Genomic DNA, 11,605 nt, shown 5'->3' with positions numbered 1-11,605 from the left:
ACATTCTTGAATAGTAGACAATAAGAAGTAATAGACAGAAGGTGTAAAAGTTGTAAATGATGACCTGATTCCATGGAACACCACCCCCATGCAATAGTTTCTCCTTTCATTAGTTATAAGCAGCCACAGTGCCATTATGTTCCTCAGCAGTGCCACACAGTTCTCCACACTGTAGATATTAGATAACAGGTTCTTTGAAACATACTGTTACACCTACTGTTTTCATTCATTTTACTGAGTCTTCTATAAACATCGATACAAAGCACAAAGAAAAAATAAATGAAGTAATATAAGACATTCTTTTTCACTTAGTCTTGTATCTTGACCCATATTTGCATTCATTCAGAATAAGTTTCCTAAGTCATCCTGAGGTCAGGAAATAGTGGTGGTTGTTTTATTTTTCTTACTTTTCAGCCACAAAATTTTTTTCAATTTCCTAGACCTACTGTATATTTTTCTTTGTATAGTTAATGGTTACATAAAAATAAATGAAGAAAGTGGAGTCATCAACAAACTCCAGAAACACAATGTTCAATGTGCATTTGCACACATTGTACCAAAAGGCTGTTATTTAGGGTTTAGGCTAAGCAACTTAGTACCTGTGAAGTGTAGTGTTTTTACTGTAGCAATACAAAGACAATTTATTTTACTTTCTTTATTATCATTAGGATGATTATTTCTTGTTTCAGCATGACAGTGCTCCTGTGCGCAAAGCTAAATGTCAGGGCCAGGACTCAAGCTACCTGATAGTAGGTGAACTCCCATGCAGAAATAATTAGAGATTAAAAAATACAAAAGAGAAAATTAGGCAATAACAAAACAAATAAAAAAAAAAACCCAAAGATTAATAATACAGTCCAAAGTCAACTATGACAAACAGGGAATAAGGTAACAAACGGTGAAGAACAAGCTAGGGGAACAATGGGGACAACTAGTGGACAAAAGACAAAGTCAAAATCCTAAATTACAAAAATACATGCTTTGACAAGTTTGTTGTGGAGGTACCACAGAGCCATGAAACATCTTTAAAATGAATTAAAATGTTTATTGATGTTGATCTTTGTCCAACACCAGTGCCTGACCTTACACATCTTTTGACTGAATGGGAACAGATTTACACAGATTGAGTGCAGAGACCTTTTGAAGCTGCAAAGGTGTCACCAACCACACATTATTGCTCACGGTTTTTAAACTCTTATAGCTGTGATGGTCATATGCCCACATACATTTCTGCATACAGTGCATCATTCATATCGATTAAATAATTCAGGATTTAGACCTAATCAAATTCCTGAGATAGTATTGGTAAAGGATGCTCAGGTTACCTGCTACATAACTCAATGTCTTCTGTCTTGTGTTGCAACATACTGCACACATGTACATATATGTATACACATACATACATACATACATACATACATACATACATACATACATACATACATACATACATAAATACATACATTCATAAATACATATATAAAAATTAAATTACTTTTAGCAAAATATAAAAGAGATGAACATGTTTACAAGTAGACTTGGTTTAGAGTCTAAATAACATGCCATAAATTGATGCTGGAGACAAGCTTCATACCCAACCTCTTTTCTTCCATTATTCAGGTATGGTATGTACACTTCAAAATGTAATAAATAACATCATCGACAATGTTCATATTTGATATTATTAATACTTTTCGTTTTATAGTTCTTGAAGGACAAAGACTATTAACTGCTCTTCCCTCTTGATTAGACAAAGAAAGACATTGGGTGCCACCCAAATGCAATCTGATAAATAAATTAGATGTGGTAACCATTACGAATGTATGCGGAATGTAAGTCTTTTATTATTTATAATATATAAATATAATATATTTATTTATATATTTTAGTAAAAATATATAAATAAATATATTATATATATATATATATATATATATATATATATATATATATATATATATATATATATATATATATATATATATATTATTTTTTTTTTACTAAAATTTACAGAGAACCCTGCTAATATTGGAATTATAAATGTAATATTTTAATCTTAAACAAAAGAGGTGTACATTCTTAGTGGGCCATTATGAATGGTTTAATTCACTGTTCTTAAAACCTTAAATCCTAATTGAATTACGAATGATTACCACACAAAGACATTTTAATTCCTCCCCTGTCACCAGTGGAGTCAGTCATTTTCCAATTCAAGCTTTATCTAAAGGTTTATGTGCTTAAAATAGTCATACATTCTGTATTTATATTCTGGTATGTTTGGATATTTTAATTTCCAATTATAATAAGCAGTCATCAGCTTATCTACTGAAACAAAATAACATTTATGCAATTTTTTATATTCCTTTAAATATAGTCTTGGACTAACCTATGTATGCAGACTATTGTGTATTTTGGAACTCATAGCATACACCATTTGGTATGTATTTATTGTATGTAATTTCACTGTAAGAGTGCTGCTACTGTCAAAGAAGAAATGTGGAAGAATAGTTTTGCAACAGAACTGCAAACAAGGAAAATCCTACAAACCAATTGTAAAAATAAAATAGGGCGATGGAAAAACCTTTTGGGGCTTTTATTAAAGCAGCTTTTGAATATTAAGTGTATTAACAATTACATTACAGTAACATTGAGCCCAAAACCTTTTTGCCAGAAGATAAGATTGGCCATAGATATTTTTTTATTTAACATAGTAATGATCCCAAAAATACATCTAAATCAACACAAAGCTTTGCAGAAAATCTAAACGGTTTGCAATTTTAGCTTCTGGATTTTAGCCACTGGATACATCTGGGCACCTTCGGCAGCACACTGCCGCAATGCTGTCAAACACAGCCATATACAGGATGGGATGAAGGCACATGTTCACACAGGCTAATGCCTTTGACACGTGGTATCCACCACGTACATAACAATTAGATTTACCTTCTTCTTTTAGTTTAAAATACCATATTTGTAAAATGTGATAAGGGACAAAAGACACTGCATACAGGATGCAGGCTAAACCCACAATAAGAGCCACTTTTTTCTTTTCCAGTAAGGTGATATTTTTATTTCTACAAACTACCCACAAAACACCAAAATAGGAAGCAAACGTAACTACAAAAGGGACTAAGCAGCCTATAACAGTCATAAATATCCTGAAGTTAACATTTATTGTTTTTTGGCTTGTAGGGCTACTGGATGTTGGGCTACTGGATTTTGCAAATAAAAAACATCTTTTCCCACTAATACCTGAATAATAGAGGATTGGAGATGAAAGGCTCGCCACTAAAATCCAGATTAACACGCTGATGATCTTGGCATGTTTTGGACGAATGTGCTTGCGTGTGAAGAAGGGATGAACGATGGCCAGGTATCGATTAACACTGATGCATGTGATGAAGTAAATGCTGACGTAGAGGTTACAGGTGAAGAGAAAGCGCTCTATTTTGCAGACAGCATTACTAAATCCCCACTTCATTTCTCTAGAATAGTAGACAATAAGAAGTGGCAGACTGAGGGCGTAAAAGATGTCACTGATAACCAGGTTGCAGGAGAACACCACTCCCGTGTGCCAGTTCCTCCTCTCTTTAGTCACCAGCAGCCACAGAGCCAGGATGTTCCCCATCAGCGCCACACACATCTCCACACCGTAGATGGAAGGTAACAGGTTGGTTTGAAATGTACTGTTACACATGCTGCCGCTTCTATTCATTTTATTGAGCCTATTAAAAACATCAATACAAAGCATTTGTGTTAGAATAAATTTAAAGAACTATATAGGACAGATAATTTGTCATCATGTCTTGCCTCCAGACACATATTTGTAACAGCACAAAAACAATTTCATAAAACAATTTGATAGAATATCCATTCACGCTTAGAAGAATACATCTTGATGCTCAAAATTTCTATGACTATTTTCTCAAAATTTAGAGAAACAGTGATATTACTGTTATAATAGTGATATTAATAATAATTTAATAATAGTGAGCCAAATACATCATATAACCCAAATAAAAAAAAAAAACTTGCGACACTGTGTAAAATATAAATAAAATCAGAATGCAATGATTTGCATATCTCATAAACCAATATTTTATTCATAACAAGAAATTTACTATTTTAAGAAACAAATAAGGTCAACAATTTCAGAATAATATTCCTTAACATAAAATTGCAGTTGAATATTTCAACATTTACAATATATAATATCATCAAATGTTTAAAAGAATCTGGAGAAATCTCTGTGCACAAGGGACAAGGGTGAACATCAATATTGGATGTCCATGCTCTTCGGGCTCTTAGGCGGCATTGCATTAAAAAAAAAGTCATGATTTTGTAAATGAAATCACTGCATGGGCTCCAGAAACACCTCCAGAAATCATTGTCTGTGAACACAGCTTTGCCTGTCATTCACAAATGCAGGTTAAATTTTTATGATGCAAAAAAAAGATGTGTGAAATGATCCAGAAATGCTGCCTTCCTCTCTGGGCCAAAGCTAATTTAAAATGTTAAAAGTCTAAGTGGAAAACCGTTCTTTGTTCAGTCCTTCAGACTAAAGAGGAGAGGGAAGATCTTTCTTGTTTTCAGCACTCAGTTTAAAAAGCCACATCTCTGATTGTATGGGAGTTCATTAGAGCCTGTGGAATAGGCAGCTTGCACATTTGGCAAGACTCTATGCTTAACGGAATATATATACAGGTCCTGGAGCAAAACAAATGCTTCCATCCAGAATATGTCTTTTTCAAGGATGACAATGCTTACTGCATACGTAATCTTTTATATGACTATGCAGTAGATGCTGTTCTGTAGTGCTGAAGATGCAGTCTAGACCTTTCACACTTTTAAAAATATTTGGTGCATCATGAAACAAAAAATACAACAAAGGACACCTTGAAATGTTGGGGAGCTAAAGTCCTGTACCAGACACATATGGGACAACATTCCTCTCCCAAAACTTCAGCAAGTGCCCTCCTCAGTTCCCAGATGATGCTACACAGTGATAAACATGGCCGTGTCCCAACTTTTCGAAAGGTGTTACAGCCATCAAATCAAAATTACCTTTTTTTCACTTAAAATTTTACATTTTCTCAGTTTCAATATTTGATGTTTTCTATGTTCTATTATGAATAAAATATGGGTTTTTGAAATTTGCAAATTATTGCATTCTGTTTTTATTTACATTTAGGACTGAATTCTGTATTGAAATATATCAGGCATGAAAACTAATGTTTTTCATGAAGCTAAAATGTCATGAGCCTCTTTACTTCAGGGCAAAAAGACTTTTTACTTTTTATATTTTTTACTTATGCCATTATCCATTGTTTTGGCCTTTAAAACAGTAAAAATATTTATTTAAAACCACTTGCATATTATGGAACTTATAGTATATTCCATATGGTCTGCTATATTTTATGGCCAGAAGTATGTGAACATCTGTGTATATATACTGAACATCATATTTCATGCATATTAATATGGAGCTAGTCTCTTTTATTCTTTTACTAATGCTTTCTATTAGATTTTCATATGGTTGTGGGGATTTAAAAAAACAAATTGATAAGATGATGTTGCATGAGGTGGCCTGGGGTGCAGTCATTATTCCAATTTATCTCAAAACTGTGGGGTCAAGGCCAGTGCTTTGTGCAAGACACTCAAGTTCTTCCAAAAAAAAACTTTTTTATTTTTTATTTATCACAGAAACATTGTCTTGCTTGAACAATTGTTTTTGTTTCTTAGTTTCAGTGAAATAAGGTTGTAATTGTACAGCAACTTTATAGCAACAGTTTGGTGAAGAATTGCATTGGTCTGGTTTAGTGGTGGACGAAGTACACAAACCATGTAGTTGAGTTAAAGTAGAAATACACGAGGTAAAATATTACTCCAGTAAAAGTAAAAACCTTTAACCTGAGTAAAAGTACAAAAGTATTTGCCTTTAAATGTACTTACGTGTCCAGATTACTATAATTTATTATGCCTATAATTTTCCTGTTGTCATATTTGTCACAAGACTCATTGCATAATCAACTCAGTTTATGTGAAAAGACTTTAATGTTACTCTTAGCACACTCTATTAATTAAATGATATTACTTATTCAAACTGATTGATATCCATTAAAATCATAATGAACCCAAAACCTTTTTTTTTTTTTAACTACTTAAAAAAATTCACTTAAAGAAGGTGCTGTTGCAAGTTCGAGTCAGGAGTTTCTTCCTTCATTTATTCCGCTCAAATTGTTCTCCTTGCTGTTAAACTGACGCTGAACTGTATGATGGTGATAAGCAGATTCCACCAAGCGCCAAAATAAGTTCAAAACAGAGCGTGTGCTCTACACTAAATGGTGGCTTGACCAGTTAATTTTTTATCCAGTCATAAATAAAAAGGAATTGACTGATTTTGCTAAATTTAGTAAAAAACAAGATAATTGACTTTAAAATGTAGTGAAGTTAAAGTTAAACTCTCCCTAAATAGAACTACTACAGTAAAGTACAGATAAATGACAGCAACAATTAAGTACAGTAAAAAAATTACATTTACTTTGTTACTTTTCACCACTAAGTGGGTGTGAAAAAACGTTTGTCCATACAGTGTATGTGTGCAATTTTGCTGTAATAGTGCTACTACTCTCAAAGACTGACTGTAGATGAAGGCTTAGAAGTGACATCTTAACCATCCTGAAAACAAAGCTGAGCTGTATGCTATATAATTAAAAATAGCAATTTGACAAGAAACTTTTTTACAGCTATCAAAATGCTAAACAATAATAATCAGATAAATAAAATAATAAGAAAATCGGAATTAGATCTGCAATGTATGGGTAAGGGTTAGCGTTAGGGTTGAGGTTTTGTTAAATGTAGAGAGTTGTTAACAAAGGAAGTAAACAAGAACAAAAGAAATACTATCACAATTTTCTTTCTGATAAAAATCAGACTAAATAAAGGGGGGCAAATACACAGCACACAATACCATATAAAGTAATCTCACTTAATGAGTATATAATGATATGGTTAATGATATGTTATATGGGTATACCAATTCAGCTGGTGAATATATAAATAAAGCACAAAAATGGAACAAACATGACCAAACACAAAGCCCTTCCTTTCATTTAGCCTTGCTTAGCCTCTGCAACCACAAACTAAAATTCTCAGAAAATGCAACCAGTAGTATTTATATTTTGCAATTTGCAGAGATGTAATGAAGAAGTGATGAGAAGTAATGAAGAAATTCTTTGTTATTGTACTTAAGTTGATTTTTCTGGCATTAGTACTTTACTATTTATTTTTCTTATTTATTTTATTTTTCTTTACTATTTACTTTCACTTATTACATTTTTACACAAATATCTGTACTTTCTACTTCTTACGTTTTTAAACCAGACTTGTTACTTTAAGTTTTAATCTATTTTGTCTGAATGTAAATATTGATCTATTACATGATCAATATTTTTTCTTCTCATTGTGCACCATTTTCAGCGCATTAACCTATTTCTTGTCACTGCCTGTCTTTTTCATTCTACCACTGATGTATCATTTCCTGGCTCTCACCCACCACAGATGTAGACTAGTTTATGAAGCTAACAACGAACAAGGCAGAAGGCAACAAGAATTATGGGGTAAACGTGGATGAGACAGAGGGAGTCAGTGATGTAAACATGACTGAGAACTGAGACATTCCTGATCACATGATTATCGTCATCTTTTCTCTGCTTGTGTTTTATTTGGTGGATGTTCAGCCTGAATACATTCATTAGATAACACATTTGAAATAATTTTGTAGTAATATATTAATATGATGTGAGGTCCAGTTACCAGAGTGACACTAAAACAGGTAGTTGTAATGGCTTCTTTTTACTTAAGTACATGTCAGAGCCCAAAGATCTTTACTTTATCTTGAGTAAAAAAGTATAGTCAGTAGTCAAGTTTCAAGTCAAGTTCATTTCTGTAGCGCTTTTCACAACAGACATTGTCTCAAAGCAGCTTTACAGAATCTTAAGAGTTAAGGTGAATAGTATACATTTATCCCTGATGAGCAAGCCATGGTGACTGTGGCAAGGAAAAACCAGGGTCTTTTACAACATGAGTATCTGTACTTCAGAGAAGGATGTGTGTACTTTATATATATATATATATATATATATATATATATATATATATATATATATATATATATATATATATATATATATATACAGTGAGGAAAATAAGTATTTGAACATTCTGCTATTTTGCAAGTTCTCCCACTTAGAAATCATGGAGGGGTCTGAAATTGTCATCGTAGGTGCATGTCCATTGTGAGAGACATAATTTTTAAAAAAAAATCCAGAAATCACAATATATGATTTTTAAACTATTTATTTGTATGATATAAGTATTTGAACACTAGAATTCTGACCCTCAAAGACCTGTTAGTCTGCCTTTAAAATGTCCACCTCCACTACAGTTATTATCCTAAATTAGATGCACCTGTTTAAGGTCATTAGCTGCATAAATACACCTGTCCACCCCATACAATCAGTAAGAATCCAACTACTAACATGGCCAAGAACAAAGAGCTGTCCAAAGACACTAGAGACAAAATTGTACACCTCCACAAGGCTGGAAAGAGCTACGGGGAAATTGCCAAGCAGCTTGGTGAAAACTGTTTTAGCAATCATTAGAAAATGGAAGAAGCTAAACATGACTGTCAATCTCCTTCGGACTGGGGCTCCATGCAAGATCTCAATGATCCTAAGGAAGGTGAGAAATCAGCCCAGAACTACACGGGAGGAGCTGGTCAATGACCTGAAAAGAGCTGGGACCACCGTTTCCAAGGTTACTGTTGATAATACCCTAAGACATCATGGTTTGAAATCATGCATGGCACGGAAGGTTCCCCTGCTTAAACCAGCACATGTCCAGGCACGTCTTAAGTTTGCCAATGACCATTTGGATGATCCAGAAGAGTCATGGGAGAAAGTCATGTGGTCAGATGAGACCAAAATAGAACTTTTGGGTCATAATTCCACTAAAAACATGTTTGGAGGAAGAAGAATTATGAGTACCATCCCAAGAACACCATCCCTACTGTGAAGCATGGGGGTGGTAACATCATGCTTTGGGGGTGTTTTTCTGCACATGGGACAGGGCGACTGCACTGTATTAAGGAGAGGATGACCGGGGCCATGTATTGCGAGATTTTGGGGAACAACCTCCTTTCCTCAGTTAGAGCATTGAAGATGGGTCGAGGCTGGGTCTTCCAACATGACAATGACCCGAAGCACACAGCCAGGATAACCAAGGAGTGGCTCTGTATGAAGCATATCAAGGTTCTGGCATGGCCTAGCCAGTCTCCAGACCTAAACCCAATAGAGAATCTTTGGCAGGAGCTTAATCTCCGTGTTTCTCAGCGACAGGCCAGAAACCTGCCTGATCTAGAGAAGATCTGTGTGGAGGAGTGGGCCAAAATCCCTCCTGCAGTGTGTGCAAACCTGGTGAAAAACTACAGGAAACGTTTGACCTCTGTAATTGCAAACAAAGCTACTGTACCAAATATTAACATTGACTTTCTCAGGTGTTCAAATACTTATTTGCAGCTGTATCATACAAATAAATAGTTAAAAAATCATACATTGTGATTTCTGGATTTTTTTTTTTAGATTATGTCTCTCACAGTGGACATGCACCTACGATGACAATTTCAGACCCCTCCATGATTTCTAAGTGGGAGAACTTGCAAAATAGCAGGGTGTTCAAATACTTATTTTCCTCACTGTATATATATATATATATATATATATATATATATATATATATATATATATATATATATATATATATATATATATATATATAAACAAATAAACAAACACTTGTGTAAATAATCACTCACCAGTAGTCTTTGTTCATGCAATTTGTGCAGATGGTCTGTGTATGTGTATCTGAACCTCAGATCAATTTATCTACCCCTTAGCAACAAAAAGTGGCTTTTCGTTTCCTGTTTTTGCTAGTAAAACCAAAACCTGAAATGCATGCACCATACAATGGACACTGCTTTTAAAAATTACTGTTAAAAACTTAGATTTACTTATTCTATTCTATTTCTGCAATAAAATTCAATTATTCCTTTTCATTTTATCAAATTAAAGAATTAATAAAGGGATATAACAAGCCTAGAGAACAGCTATAATTGCTCTACGTTGTCTGAGATCCTCCAGCACTGCTCGACTGGAACCACCTTCCCTCAGAATAAGAAGTAAGTGTACTTCAAGGCTCTTCTCTGTTCTGGCACCGAGGTGGTGAAATGAACTTCCCCTAGATGTCCGTACAGCGGAGTCCCTGGCTATCTTCAAGCGACGGTTAAAGACTAACCTCTTCCTGAAACACTTTCCAAGTTTGCTTTGTGGAATTCAAGATTTATATTTATATTAAGTTTGTAATCTTGCGCACCAGTGTAGATTTATTCATTGCTAGAGACTCAAAGCACTTTTTGTACATCGCTCTGGATAAGGGCGTCTGCTAAAAGTTTAGGAATAGGAATGTTGTCCCATGTTCTTGTCTAATACAGGCGTCTAGTTGCTCAACTGTCTTAGGTCTTCTTCATCGCATCTTCCTTTTTATGATGCGTCAAATGTTTTCTATGGGTGAAAGATCTGGACTGCAGGCTGGCCATTTCAGTACCCGGATTCTTCTTCTGCGCAGCCATGATGTTGTAATTGATGCAGTATGTGGTCTGGCATTGTCATATTGGAAAATGCAAGGTCTTCCCTGAATGAGATGACATCTGGATGGGAGTATATGTTGTTCTAGAACCTGGATAGACCTTTTAGCATTGACGGTGCTTTTCTAGATGTGTAATCTGCCCATGCCACACGCACTCATGCAAACCCATACCATCAGAGATGCAGACTTCTGAACTGACTGCTGATAACAACTTGGGTTGTCCTTATTCTCTTTAGTCCCGATGACATGGCGTCCCAGTTTTCTAAAAAGAACTTAAAATTTTAATTCGTCTGACCACAGAACAGTTTTCCACTTTGCCACAGTCCATTTTAAATGAGCCTTGGCCCAAAAAAAACGCCTGCGCTTCTGGATCATGTTTAGATATGGCTTTTTTTTTTTACCTATGGCGAATGGCACGGTGGATTGTGTTCACCGACAATGTTTTCTGGAAGTATTCCTGTTGTGATTTCTATTACAGTAGCATTCCTCTGTGTGATGCAGTGCCATCTAAGGGCCCGAAGATCACGGGCATCCAGTATGGTTTTCACAGCAGCATTGGGGGAATTGGTGATCCTCTGCCCATCTTGACTTTTGCATTTAAGGAGGAGAGAGTGTGTGTGAGAGGAGTGGTGTGTGTACGTGCGTGAGAAGACGTTCTGCCTGAGACACCAAAACAAACAGACACGACAATCTAAAATAAAAGTGGCTTTACACCTGACCTGTTGTGGCGTTCCTTCTTCCCGCATTTATACGCTCTCCCACAGTGTCATTTTCAACGTTTGATATGTTATCTATATTCTATTGTGAATAAAATATAAGTTTATGAGATGTGTAAATGATTGCCTTCCTTTTTTATTCACAATTTGTAGTGTCCCAATTTCTTTGGAATATGTTTGTATAA

The 11,605-nt window shown here is 34.7% G+C and overlaps 1 protein-coding gene across 1 annotated transcript; it reads right to left on the bottom strand.

Annotated features, from left to right (window-relative positions):
• Positions 1–2,791: 2,791 nt before the first annotated feature.
• On the bottom strand, positions 2,792–9,974 carry LOC310716617 (P2Y purinoceptor 11-like; the record flags this gene model as incomplete). Its single annotated transcript, XM_083523900.1, has 2 exons — positions 9,875–9,974; positions 2,792–3,725 (listed from the first exon to the last, which is right to left on the bottom strand). Exons 1-2 carry the CDS (start codon positions 9,889–9,891, stop codon positions 2,792–2,794), a joined length of 951 nt encoding a protein of 316 aa, XP_083380026.1. The 5' UTR covers positions 9,892–9,974.
• Between the last annotated feature and the right edge of the window lie 1,631 nt (positions 9,975–11,605).

This window comes from Silurus aristotelis, assembly GCF_946808225.1.
Source record: "Silurus aristotelis genome assembly, chromosome: 21".
Taxonomy (NCBI): domain Eukaryota; kingdom Metazoa; phylum Chordata; class Actinopteri; order Siluriformes; family Siluridae; genus Silurus; species Silurus aristotelis.
Note: the sequence above shows the minus strand (reverse complement) of the source record. Positions and strands in the feature narration are given on the sequence as shown.